Source organism: Corella eumyota, chromosome 6 (genome assembly GCF_963082875.1).
Source record: "Corella eumyota chromosome 6, kaCorEumy4.1, whole genome shotgun sequence".
NCBI classification, from domain to species: domain Eukaryota; kingdom Metazoa; phylum Chordata; class Ascidiacea; order Phlebobranchia; family Corellidae; genus Corella; species Corella eumyota.
This window is the reverse complement of record NC_137495.1, coordinates 1,632,315-1,646,664: the sequence shown is the minus strand read 5'-3', so window position 1 is coordinate 1,646,664 and position 14,350 is coordinate 1,632,315. Positions and strand designations below refer to the sequence as shown.

General features: G+C 30.6%; 2 protein-coding genes across 2 annotated transcripts; one reads left to right on the top strand and one right to left on the bottom strand.

The window, feature by feature from the left end:
• Nucleotides 1-494: 494 nt before the first annotated feature.
• On the bottom strand, nucleotides 495-5,697 carry LOC145754714 (atlastin-1-like). Its single transcript, XM_082570818.1, has 11 exons — nucleotides 5,538-5,697; nucleotides 5,119-5,369; nucleotides 4,664-4,795; nucleotides 4,421-4,573; nucleotides 4,267-4,326; nucleotides 3,953-4,145; nucleotides 3,616-3,800; nucleotides 3,254-3,328; nucleotides 2,947-3,105; nucleotides 2,534-2,599; nucleotides 495-1,878 (listed from the first exon to the last, which is right to left on the bottom strand). The coding sequence occupies exons 1-11, from the start codon at nucleotides 5,599-5,601 to the stop codon at nucleotides 1,213-1,215; spliced, it is 2,004 nt and encodes a 667-aa protein (XP_082426944.1). The 5' UTR covers nucleotides 5,602-5,697; the 3' UTR covers nucleotides 495-1,212.
• A 3,087-nt stretch (nucleotides 5,698-8,784) lies between these two features.
• LOC145755075 (atlastin-2-like) lies at nucleotides 8,785-13,944 on the top strand. Its single transcript, XM_082571275.1, has 13 exons — nucleotides 8,785-8,796; nucleotides 9,238-9,339; nucleotides 9,431-9,500; nucleotides 9,873-10,120; nucleotides 10,236-10,367; nucleotides 10,458-10,613; nucleotides 10,704-10,763; nucleotides 10,855-11,047; nucleotides 11,194-11,375; nucleotides 11,521-11,595; nucleotides 11,848-12,006; nucleotides 12,230-12,295; nucleotides 12,657-13,944. The coding sequence occupies exons 2-13, from the start codon at nucleotides 9,268-9,270 to the stop codon at nucleotides 13,314-13,316; spliced, it is 2,073 nt and encodes a 690-aa protein (XP_082427401.1). The 5' UTR covers nucleotides 8,785-8,796; nucleotides 9,238-9,267; the 3' UTR covers nucleotides 13,317-13,944.
• The last annotated feature ends 406 nt before the right edge of the window (nucleotides 13,945-14,350 follow it).

Here is a 14,350-nt window from a genome sequence, read left to right as displayed (position 1 = left end):
GTCCACTGCCTAATAAAAATGACTGCAAAATACTTATTCGCCTTTTAGTGTTACCGGTTTTACATAAATAAAAAAAAATGGTGATATTTGTTGGCTGGTAAGTATATGACTGTCGCGCTTAAATAATTTAACCAATTCCATTGTGATGCGTGAAACTTAACAATTGGTTGTTTATTGCGTACAAAATTACTTGTCAACATTTTTTAAGGCTAACGGTTTACAAATTTTTTTCTAGTAGCTCAGAGCATAAAAAGTTAGAGAAAATTTGTATGTTTGAGTGTAGAAAATGTTGGGATATGTTAAACCCGCTGTGTTAATGAGGCCACACTTCGTTTGAGTCCATTGTAAGTCTTGTATAAATGTTTTCTGTTGTTGTTTTATGTCATCTGACACTTTTTAGGTAAGTAACCTTGGTTACACAGTACTTAACACTTTAATCCATCAAGCAATCTTTAAAACAACACTCGTTTATTTCTACAGGCTAGAATAAAAATTGCGTGAAACTACAGAATATTAATGCGCTAATACACGAAATATTATTATAACTTTATAACTAGCTAATTGGTAGCAATTTTGAAAAAAAATTGTGTTATCTTGCATTTGGCCGATAAATTCACTTTGGTTAAACAATATTTACACATTTATGTCACATTAAATCTATCTGGCAATTTGTAAAGCAACACACTGTTTATTTCTACAGGCTAGCATTAAAAATACATAAAACTAAACAGTTAAAAAGCGTGAATACAGAAAATGATTTTGCTTTAAGGCAAACTAATTAGTGGCAATTATAAAAAGAAACTGAACTTACGAGATGAGCATTTTTGAATAATTTTGCAAACTGAACTTACAAGATGAGCATTTTTGAAATTTTAGTAGCGTTGCCCAAAGTAATAGTACAAAAAATAGTAACTACTAAAGAGAGCTGGTTTGCAAAATTATTAACGTTATTAATATTTACCTAAATAGTCATCTAATGGGGCAATAAGTTGTTTAAAATTTTTGATTTATTTAACCAAATCAAAATTAACAAATATTATGTTAACACTACCAGCCGATAGCCCGTACAGTCGGCATATAAATTGTCACAACTCGCAGCGAATATGTACCCTCAATAATATACAAGCGCTCTACAAATGGCGATTTTATTTGTTTTGTAGCCTTTTTTAGGCTATTGTACATTGTCTTATTAACTGTAGGTTTTAATGAACATTACTCGTCATTAAGAAGAAGGGCGAGGTCACTAAAATTCTGTTGAGAATCTCCGTCAAAGCCTGGTTCTAACTCTGCGTTTCGGTATTCGTCTTCTTGCCGGTCTCTTTCCTGTTTTAAAATGTTTGCTACCATGGTAATTTTTGAATCAGTTTTCGATTTGACAAGAAAGTTTAACATAGACTTATTGTCCTCGACTTCCCAATTATTTACTACTGGGCCTGCAACAACTTTTGCTGCAGAAAGAACGACAACGTCTTTTTTGTGCCCGTTTTCAAGTAAATCGACCACTCCAAAAACACCAAACACAGCAACGGCAGCTGTTATGACGCCTGCCCCAACAGAACCTGCGATAACTAGCTCTGTAGCTAATGAAGAGGCTACGGCAATACCGAATACGGGAGGAGCTAAGAATGATACACCAACAGCTAAACCTCCAACTAAAACCGCAGCAGTGCCAATACCCCCTTTCTTTAGATTTTTTACAATCTTTTTTTCCTTTCCTCTAATTCTCTGGTAAATTTGATCAGCTTTTACCACAAATTCATTTCGGTATTTTTCCATTTGGAGAACCGGAATGTTGGAGTTAATTTTTGTAAATCCTTCAGCAACAAATTCCTTTGTTTTTTTAGTTAAAACACTTTCTCTTGTTATGTTACCACATTCCTGTTTAAAATCAGTAAAAAAAACATTTATTTGAAAGTTAGAAGTCGAAATATGCCGGCAAAAATACGACATTTTTAGACTAAAAAGTATTTTAACATATGTCGATTGACATTTTTTATGTCAGATTGTAAATTAATTACCCAGTATGCTTGTAATTTAACACAAGCTTCAATGGACAGTGGTTAAAGGTGGAACATGGCATTTAAGGCCCCAGCTTATATAATACAAGCAAAAGCAACTTTTGGTATGAAAATTAGTTAAAACAGCTTCTATAATTTAATAAAATAGTTAATGAAAACATTTTTTAAATGAAGGCTACATGTAACATTGCGGTTGTGCTTTAGCTGCATAAAATTGTTTTTTTTTGCAAAAACACAAAACGTATTTATTTTACGTTGCTATGAACGCTGTTACAGCCTTCTTTTTCAATATAAAATAATAAAAATCAGGAAAATTACAGTCAGGGGCCCGCAGACAAGTCAAAATGGCCCTTATATAGGAATTTATGTAGTGCTCAGAATAAAATTTTGAAGATGAAGATTTGATTAAATTAATATGTCATCAACTTTTTTTCTAGTTTACTTTGTTTATATTGCGGACCCTTAAAAAAAAGAAAACTAAATGCAGAGGGCATTTAAAAAAATAAAATACTTACATTTTTCATATTTGCTTCAAATTCGTTAACAATTTTTTCAAACTGTGTTTGAATTTTTGACTGTTTCTACAATTTAAAAAATATTTAAACTAAATAACATTCAATTTAGAACTACCAACGTAGATATTTTTTAGATAATTTTGGATACAGTTTCGTAACACAGTGCTCAAGGCATGACAATATAAGAACATCTTCTATGTCTGGCGTCTGTAATGAGACGATAGAGATATTTTCTATCCACAAAACAATCAGTTGATATTTTATGGCAATAGTTATACAACGTTTTTTATTGACAAAGGTAAATAAGAAATAAGACTATAAATAATTTAAATCAAAATTCCATTTGTTAAAAATATATTTTAAAATTTAATATCAAAAAAATATATTTAAAAAATCTAAACACTTTTATTTACCTTTACTTCTTCCCACTGATCATCTATCTTTTGTTCCAACTTTTTCTTAAATTCAAGAGAGAGAATGGGATCGGTTTCATGTTGTGAGTAAATATCAAATTTTTTAAGAGCTTTTTCACGAGCATCGGTATGTTTGTATTTACTAAGAATAGCTCCATTCTGTAAACAAAATAAAAAGTTGTTTAATTATTGGTAAAAATAAAAATTGACAAAATGATTTTATTCTATATTACTTTTAGATATCAACAAATCAGTATTACACTAACAAAAGGCCGTTTATGGACATGATAGTACAAAAATTACAAACCTCAGTTGGACAGAATTCCCTGTAATCCGCAAAAGCTTTAAGCATGTGTTCATTCCAATTTGCACGGCTTCTTATCTATTTGCAAAAAAAAAAATTTTTTTTCAAAAAATAACCTTATTGCAAACAAACAAAATTATTCGAAGTTTACGCTTCTCGAAAAGTTAGGACCGTAAAGGTAATGAGATGTGGGAACAGTAAAAGTAACAAAAACGATTTCTGTTAATTTCAGCGATTATAACATAACAATAACTTATTATAAAATATATATATAAAGTAAGGATATATTTGGCAAGGGCCGTAACAAGTAGTAGTAGGACCTAAAGTTATTTAAATCAAATGGGAATTATATTCTAACTGTTTACCTCTTCGGAACTTTTCGCATACTCAAATTCTCCTTTTTTAAACTTTAGAATAAAGGACTCGATGTACTCTTTATATTCTGAGCATGTCAATGCCATGTTTTCTATTTTCTTTACAGGCAAGTTTTCTTGAGCCGAAATTCGACGAAATAACAAAGTTACATTTTCCAAAAACTTTGGTTTAATATCTATAAAATTTAAAACTTAAAACAAATATCAATCAAAAATTATTACTTAGAGCAGTCAATATTGCAATAAAAAAAAGATTAGTCAAACAGTAAAGGATTTGGCTGTGCCGTTAACTTTGTTATCTATTTTTTTAAATATCAAATACGTATACCTCCCATTGTAATGTTGTTAGTTTCCGACTCTACTACGTCATCACCCGGTCGAAGTAACAAACAACATAAGTTTGTACTAAAACAGGATTCAAAAGCAGCGTCCCTTTCCAAAATATCCTTCAAAAAAATCTCACCATTTTCGATACCACATTTGCTTGGTATACGATAATCACGAATCAAATACAAAATTGGCTTTAATAAAAAATTAACAGCTGAGATTAAATTTTATACGACACTCTTCACATTTAATAACAAAACTAAAAACTAGGCTATATTTATTTTCTTTAATTAACACTTTCATAAAATTAATTACCTGGTCAATTGTTTTGTCAACTTCCAGTCCTTTTACTTCATTAAAAAGTTTTGTTAGTTGCTGCGGAAATATATTAGTTTAAAAAATTACAATATAATTTAAAACATAGTTACATTTTAGCAAAGTTTAAATAGTGTTCCCAATTAAAACTTACCTTAACAAAATCAATGTTAAGTTTGTCAATATTAGTACAATTCAAAATAAAGAAAGAGCTCATTAATAAACTAAAAGCATTAATTAAAAACGTTTCCTCAATTGACTTTTCATTATCAAAGGCACCTTGAGTATCAACGAGAAAAACAGCAACCTTTAAACAAACTTAATTAGAAATTGACAATGCGACTATACAACCAACTACATAATATCATGACTATGCAACAAATATTATCTAACTGACCTTATATTCGTTAAACGAAACTATAAAAGGTTCGTTTAGCATCCAGATTCCTTTTGTTTCACCGGCATTTTCTCTTGACGTTTTAAAAATTTCTTCAATTTCCTCAGCTTCTGGTGCCGTCCAATCAACTGCCTAAATTTTATTTTTTTTTATATATCTAGTCAAAAAGCCATCCTACGGTCGTTATTTTTATTGTCGTAGTATAATTACAACTCTTAACTTATATCTGTACGCGATAATTTACACGGGCACCACAAACAGCAGTATTATTTATTTTGAAAGCCTATAAACTGGACATACATGTATCGCCCACTGAGCCCACTTCTGTATATTCTCAAACCGCCCACCCTTACCTGATAAAAAAACAAAAACCTATCACCTCAAGGGGTTATTTAAAAAAAAGGTAAGTCACTTTAACCACAATCTTTAACATAACAATATTATATTTGTCTTACTCTTATTTTTTCCATAAACCGCACGAAAAGATTGAGTATAAATGATTTCCCGCTTCTGTATACTCCACTAACAGAGAAAACTACTAAAGGTAGATCTTTAATTCTGTCGCCTGATAAAATGTCACCAAAATTATTACCAACGAATTCGAGATGAAATAATTCATTTTCATCGTAAACAACTTCAATGATTTGTTTGGCTGTGCGAGCAATACACTCCTGATTTTCATGAGATGACTGAATTGGTGCAACTTCTATAAAAAAATGTCTGGGTAAAGTATTAATATAAAATAGCATGCATTTACATAAAGCGTAGCCCGCCCGGCGCCTATGTATTTATTAGCAATATAATGTTACATAATATAAATAATATTATGAAAAAAGAATCATTTTAGACCTTAAAAAGTGTAACAGCTATTTACCTGCAACTGGTCTTAAATAAACGAAATCGTCACAAACCGAAATGATATTTCTTAAACTTGTCATATTTTTGGACTAAACATGTATCAAACTTTAAAAACTGTCGCTAACAATAAACAAAGGCGTTTTTTACTTAAAATACTACAAAAATTTATAGCTCAGATTTTCTATTTAAAAAATGAAAAGTAAAAGTACTTCTTGTTATTGCAATCACAATATATTTTAAAACAAGCTTTCTTGTTTAGAATAGAAAAATAGTTTAAAGTAGTTTAAGCGTCTATAGATATCAAAAATTAACTTTATATTTTTTATTCTGCTATATATTCTCTCTAATGTCTGAAAACGTGTGGAAACGCCAACGCAAAAATGTGTGAAAACGCCAGCGCAAAATCACTAAAACCTACTTATAAATAAAATAAGATGCATGAGGTTTAAGTTACAGTTGGGAATACGTTTATTATAAAAAACATACTACTTAAGTTATCTGTGGATACGTAACTAACGAATAAACTGCTAACATTTTTCTATATACTTATTACACCAAATTCTTAAAATTTCGTTTAAATAACGTCCTTTTTGCGCAGTCCCAAAAATTTCACTGCGTAGGTGCCCTGCAAAATTGCGCGTTTTGTGCACTATTTTGCGCTTAAAGAGAACACTTTCATAATAGTTCACGAGTTAATTAAACAAACCAGTTGTACAAATACAACTTTATCAAAATTAGACAATGCCAAGGTTATCAACGCCAAACAAACAAAAAACGTTTTTAAATTAGCAGTTGATTTTAAATTTCTTGTGTATTTTTTAAATGCAAATAGTGTGATATTATTGCTATTTATATATGTTACAAAAACGAAATTTTTAGGTAAATGTTACAAACACCTTTTACTGCACAACTTTCTGTTTTATAAACTAAGCAATGTTATAAAATTATAGCTAACACGCCAACAAAACTTGTCTTTAAATTACATTATTATCCTAGCCGTTATCTTTCTGGTCTGACGCCTTTACCCTTACGTCACTTCCCCTTTTAGCTTACCGCTTCCCCTTTTAGCTTACCTGACGCCTTTACCCTTACGTCACTTACCCTTTTAGCTTATATTAATGTGATTCTATTTGAATAAGGTTTACCGTGACTAAATTAATAAACTGTTAAATATTGTGAAATTGCGAATTAATATTAAGAACTTTGTACTCGGTTTTACATTGGAGGTCCTGCCGAGATCCAGAATGTCTGATTCGGAAAGCGAGGTTTTTATTAAAACCCCACTACCTGAAAGTTGGGAAAATGTTATGGAAAAAAAATGCAGGATATGGAAACATTACTAATGAGAGAACTAGAAGAGACAGTCAACCACCGAGTTACCGAAATCAGGGTTGAGAAAAATATGCGAGCCTTTACAGCAATATTGAAAAAGCTTAAAAAACAACAGTGGATGCAATAAATGATCTAAAAATGAAATTTGAGCAATACGAAACGTTTAATGCAAGTGAAAGGGAAGTTTCACAAAAATTGATAAATATTAAAGAAGACGCTGATACCAAGGTCAAAGACTTCATGAGTTCAACCCGGGCTAATCAAGAAGAACTAAATGAAAACATTGAACTTCTGACGCCAACAAGGGTTAGATTTGCCTTACCAAATGGTACTCCAAATAAAGAAAAGGTATCGCCTGTAACCCTTGATCGATTCGATGGTAAAGGTTCTGTTGAAGATTTTTTGGCTCGATTTGAGATTGCGGCAGAATACAATCAGTGGTCGTAATATACCAAAGGCACGCAACTTGCTCTTCATTTAAAAGATTCCGCCTCAAGCGTTATAACGAGCCTGGACCCTGAAAAAAGACGACAATTTATTGTAGTTAAAAACAAGCTGATTCAAAAATTTGGAATAAAGATACGTGATCCCGTGTCGCTGTTGCATTGTCGCGTTCGGCGGCATAATGAAAGTCTTGTTGACCTTTCCGAAGATATAAACTCGATGGCGCGACGCTGTAAGGTATACGAACAATCAAAAGAATCCGACTTGGAAACCGTCAAGGTGAACTGTTTTCTCAACGCCCTTAAAGACTACCCCTCTATTATTTCAGGCTTAAGGCTAAAAGATCCGCGTTCCTTAGATGAAGCTTTGGATTGGGTTTATATTGTAAAGTTATTTATGGCCATTTACACATTTCTATGTTGGTTGATACAGGAGCCGACGTAACAATTATAAGCAGAAAAATATTCAAGCACCAGAATCAAAACCGTTTTTGTCCGACACCCATTACTTTGCGAGGGGTGGGAAATAATAGAATCGCTGTTAACAAAACAATTTTGTTAACAAAAAAAAATTGATTTTAATACGTTAACACATAAAACTTAACCAAGACACAACTATAGTCTTCTTATTTTAGAATTTCCTCTTTGTTTAAAGCATGCCATGTTTTAAAGCAAATACGTTAACAATGTTGTAATAAATAAAAACCGGACCTTACTTGAGGCAGACCTAGCGGTAAATACAAACGTTGGGGAATAACTAAAATGTAATTGATGGTAGACAGACCATGAACTATCATGTAAGTTGTAACTTGATCTAAAGTTTTTTGTTACTTATATTTGCTAAAATACAAAAGCGATTACGTTGCCTCTTTTCTTAGGAAACGCCCAGTTGTTTACCCTTTAACTGATTTATCGAACTCCTTAACACAAAGTCATTCCAACAATAGTTGATCTTGTAAAAAATGTTATAATTTTTTTTACATAACAGATAATTTTTTTTACATAAAAAAATTAATTTAAAAGAGTGTGCAAAGCGTATTAAAACAAATACTGTAAATGACTATTTATTTGCCAAATTTAAATTATAAAAAGGCTTTGAAAATGTAATATTTATGTTGTTATTTTGATTAAAATACTAATTTTAACTAAAAAAGAAACTAGACCCAATTTAAAATGTTAAGCAATGTTTATTAAGGCAATAGGCACCAAACTGTAACAACCTATTTCGGTTCCCTATTGCTTTGTTACGACGAATATTTACGTCATAAACGAATATTTACGTCATAAAAAACAAAACGGGAAAGTTTTCTATGGTTATCCGCAACCTAATAAGATTTAACAAATTTATTCATGCATGGGTGTCTTTTGCTTGCAAGGTATTTGTTTTTTAAATATTTTAGAAAATTAGTCGTTGTTTCTTAAACAGGTTTTGACAACAGAGATAAGATATAGCCTTTTTAGTTTGAGATGATTAATACACCAGATCTGTACACATTCAAGGTATTGAAAAAATGCTTGTTTTATATTTAAAAAAAAACGTTTTAGGTCTTTAATTACTCACCTTTCTTTTATTAATTAAAGTTAGATTTGTCCTGTTCGAACGCGACTATAGAGGTCAAACCTTTAACATTAAAAACCTTTAACATTAATTTCACTTTTATTTTTTATTGCTGTAACGAGCCATTTAAATTTTATAATTCGGCCAAAAGCAAACACGTAAAGAACAAGTTTCGCTTTTAAATATGTTGATTAAATAAATTTTAGTTATATATAGTTTTATTATAAAGTTAAAATGTTTGCTTTAAAAAGTGATTATCCAATAAAGGCAGTATAACATTTAGAAATTTTTCGGTATCTAGGCATGGCTGTTGTTAAAATTAAACCAACCTTGACTAAAATTTTGTTATTTTAACAGGAAAAATAGATGTTTTTATATTTTAGTAATAAAGCTTTAGTGGTTGATGCTAAAACATGTCAGATTCACTAAATACACTTTCATTGGAAGACAAGAAAGCAATTATAGATGCAATTAAACTTAGTCAGGTATTTTTAAATGGAATATTATTTTTGATTGGTAAAATTGTTGTTTAATCCTTAAAAAAACTTACTTAACTACTTATTATTTTATATTTAGGTGGATTTAGAAGAAAATCCTACAAGTTCTAAATTGGGAAGTAATTTTACGAGGCCCAGACCTGTTGCAGGTTATTTATTTTAATAAAATTTACTTTTTCTTAAAAATGATTTTAGGGCAGCGTACTATTAATAAAATTGTATTTACTAACAGCGATAAAGCTACTCAAAACAAGTATGTAAAACTGCTATTGCGTTGAAATATGCAACGCATCGTTTAAGCTTCACAACGTCACTACAAATACTGCGCGCTTTGACATTCACTACAGCTTAAATATTTAACATTGCTTGGTATTATTACAACAATAAAAAAATACCAGGGTTTGCGCTATATTTGTTCAAAGAAGATTTTCGTTACCAATTTAAATAAAATTTTTTCGCTACTTCAGAAGTAATTTTCTTCTTTATTAATTCTTAATAAAAATCACATGTTTTTTTTGCAGAAGTTGCACCATATAAACCATTGAACGAAAATCAGGAGTGTATTGCTCGCACAGCCAAACAAATAATTGAAGTTGTTTACGATGAGAACGAATCGTTTCATCTTGAATTTGTTGGGAATACTTTTGATAATATTCTATCAAATGAGGAAATTGAAGAACATTTTGTGGCCATTTTTTCGATTAGCGGGGAATACAGGAAAGGAAAATCGTTCCTTCTTAATCTTTTTGTGAGATTTATGGAGAAAAAGGTATATGTTAATTTTAAGATTGTTAATTCAAGATTGTTTAATAATGATGTACTACTTTTTATACTATTGCATATTCATTTTTCAGTCCTTATAAATGAAAATATTTGTTTGTTAGACAGATAATTGGACCTCGCCCTCCGCTGAAGAACTTGAAAGAATTTTTGAAACGTCAGAAAAAGATGCTGGTGAAACAAAAGGGATCTGGATGCTGAATGAACCTTTTATAGTTTCGTTTAACGGATATAAGGTCAGTTAGGTTATATTTGTTGCATAGTTATGATATTATGTAGTTGGTTGTATAGTCGCATTGTTAATTTCTAATTAAGTTTGTTTAAAGGTTGCTGTTTTTCTGGTCGACACTCAAGGTGCTTTTGATAATGAAAAGTCGACTGAAGAAACGTTTTTAATCAATGCTTTTAGTTTATTGATGAGCTCTTTCTTTATTTTTAATTGTAGTCAAAATATTAACGACCTAAGCATTAATTTCGTTAAGGTAAGTTTAAATTAAACGCCTAATTACACTTGACTTGAATAAAATCTTGTTGTAGAGTATATGACCTTCTAAACTAATATATTTGAACAGCAATTAACTCAACTTTTAAATGAAGTAAAAGAAGTAGATGACTATCAAACAATAGACCAGGTAAAACTTTATGTGTGTTGGAAATGATTTTTTACTCAGTATATCAGGCTCGTGCAGAACATAATACCTGCTGTTATGTTTTTTATTAAAGCCAGCATTGTATTTGATTCGTGATTATCGTGCACCGAGCAAATGTGGGATCGAAAATGGTGGGATTTTTTTACAAAATATTTTAAAAAGAGACAACGCTTTTAAATCCTGTTTTAGTACAAACTTATGTTGTTTGTTACCCCGACCGGGTGATGGCGTAGCAGAGTCGGAAACTAACAACATTACAATGGGAGGTATACGTCTTTTCTCTTTTTAATTGTAATAAAGCTATATTTGCTTTCTGTTCACTACTTGTGTTTTCTAATCTGAAAAAATAACTCTTTGCAATAATGTCTGATCTTAGTACCTAATGGTGCAACGTTAATATTTTTTTTTTAAGATATTACACCGAAATTTGTTGATAACGTCAGTCACTTATTCAATCAAATTTCCCAAGGAAATTTGCCTTTAAAGAAAATAGACAACATGATTTTAAGATGCCCCGATTACTTTTTATACATCGAGTCGTTCATTTTAAAGTTTAAGAAAGGGGAATTTGAATTTGCAAAAAGTCAAGAGGAGGTGAAAAGTTAAAATTATTATCCTTTATTGATCTTAATGTTTGGTGTTTTATACTTTGTTGAAGATATTATTATTCAGCTTATGCTTTAAACCAGAATAGGTCACTTTATAAGTTTTTATTTAATTAAATGGTAATTAAATATAGATAAGAAGCCGTGCAAATTGGAACGCACACTTGCTAAATATTTTCATGGAATACAAGATATCCTATTCAACTGAGGTTTTTGATTTCCTATTGCTTATTTTAAATTAATAGTAACAACTAATTCACAGGCACTATTGTAGTCGTTAAATGGTCAAGTTTTATAGCCTTAGATTTTTTCGTTACTATTGGGTTGCGTAAATTTTTAAAACTTAAATTTCCCTTTTCGTTTATTTTTTGCATTATAGTTATGTTAATATTTTTTGGCTGCAATTTTTACCTGATTTATCTTGAATTCCTTATTATAAAAACACTTTAAATTGTTTACAGAAAGGGGCATTTCTTAGTAGATACAAACATGCCGATGCTCGTGAAAAAGCTTTGAAAAAATTTGATATCTACTCACAACGTGAAAACGATCCCATTCTCTCTCTTGAATTTAAGGAAAAGTTAGAACAAAAGATAGAAGATCAGTGGAAAAAAACAGAAGTAAAAATAAAATCTTAATTTATTTGAAATACAGTTTTCGTGTAGTGGAAATTATAGAAAATTGATTCGCAGTCTTTTGTAGTCCTGTGATTGTCTTGTGTTATCGATCTCGGTCTTATTAAAGGACGACGCTATATGTGAAAGTACGACTTCAATCTGTTTCACACCTCATATTGGTTTATTTGATATGAGAAGTTATTAATGTAAATTTTATTGTTTGCAGGAACAATCAAAAATCCAAAAGGAGTTTGAAAAGATTGTCGAAGAGTTTGAAGCAAAAATGATGGAAGTATGTTATTTTTTTAAGAAAATAGATTATTTTTTTTAAGAAATACCCATTTATTTTTTCAACTACCACATAAAATTTAAAAAAAAAATTTTGAAATTAATGATTTTTGGATCGGTTGTACTAAGGGTTTTCCAAATTTCTGTAAAATAAAGGGACCCCAAAATTGTAAAAGAAACGAATCGTAAAATATAAAAGATGTAAAGCAATAGCAACCCAATTAAACAATAAATATGAAGTAAGGGTTAAAGTATATATTAGGTTTAAATGTAAGGTAAGTAAATGTTTAAAAAAGAACTTTAAAAGAGAAGTTTAATGGAAACCATAATATTTAAACGCATAAATGGTCCGTCATTTTTAACAGAAATGTGGTGGATTCACTCGGGAAAGTGTTTTAGTTGAAAAAACACAAAAATTTGTTAATGAAGGTTTTAAAAAAATTAACACCACCATTCCTGTTCTTCTAAGAGGAAAATATCAAAATGAATTTGTGGAAAAAGCCCATCAAATTTACCAGAAAATTAGAGAAAAGGAAAAAAAGATGATAAAAAATCTAAAAAGAGGGGCTCTTGGTACCGCTGTTGTACTGGCAGGAGGTTTGGCTATTGGGCTATCATTCTTAGCTCCTCCTGTCATCGGTGCTGCTATAGCCTCTTCATTAGCCTCAGAGCTAGTTATCGCCGGTTCTGTTGGGGCAGGTCTTTTAGCATCTGCCGTTACTGTGTTTGGTGTTTTTGGAGTGGTCGATTTACTTGAAAAAGGGCACAAAAAAGACTTTGCCGTTCTTTCTGCAGCAAAAGTTGTTGCAGGCCCAGTAGTAAATAATTGGGAAGTCGAGGACAATAAGTCTATGTTAAACTTTCTTGTTAAATCAAAAACTGATTCGAAAATTACCATAGTAGCAAACATTTTAGAACAGGAAAGAGACCGGCAAGACGATAAAAAGCACAATGAACCACAACTGGACTCCGATGATGATTTTAAACCAACTTTCAGCAACCTCGCGCTTTTAATTGACGAATAAAATGTTTGATTAAAATAAAAGATTTTAGGCATTTTTGAATCCAACTAATTAACTCACTTTGTAAATATTGAAAACATAAATTAGCTTTTTTTATGGTTACCACCTTATTTTTAAAACTGCTTTTGAAAACGCATTTAAAATTTGAACTTATTTTGTAAGCACTATTTCTTTAGCTAGTAATCAAGTAAAATTATTCTGTGTATTTAGAATTTTTAACTGTTTAGTTTTCATGTATTTTTGATGCTAGCCTGTAAAAATAAACAGTGTGTTGCTTTACAAAGTGCCAGATAGATTTAATGTAACATAAATGTGTAAATATTGTTTAACCAAAGTGAATTTATCCGACAAATGCAAGATAACATTTAATAACGGTAATTTTGAGTTTAAAATAGGCTCAAATATGCTTTAAAAAGCACAGCGAGCTCAATCTAGCCTAAAGAACTTCTGCGCTTTAATAAATTCGCTCAGTTCTTGCCACTTTATGCTGCTTAAAAACTTTGTAAACCGTAAGTCTTGATTACTGGTAAGTAATGGCCGATTTTTTTATGCAATAAACAGCATATTGTTAAGTTTTACGCGTCATAATGAGATTTAATAAATTAATCATGCACGACGGTCTACTGCTAGCAATGCAAGTCATCATTTAATGTTATTTTGTCTAGGTAAGTCTATGCTTTTAATTAGCACTTAAATTTGCATTATATGTTTGGCAATTCTTTACAAGTGAAAATTGTAAATTGTTTTTCTATAGTGCAGTTTGTGGTTGTATTTTCTGCAAAGGCTTTCTTCACGCCCTTGAGAAATAAATAGGTTTGAAGCTATACAGTGTCATAGCTTTTGTATTTTGGCATTCAAGTGTAACAACAACTTCAAGTTATAACTTACACGGTAGTTCATGGTCTGTCGACCAACTGTTATATTCTAGTTATGTTGAAATTTTGTTATTATGCAGTTACTTTAGCCTATGTCAGCGTTAGTGGCCCTTTGTAATTTAAAGACAAGTTTTGTTGGCGTGTTAGTCATTGGCATTGTCT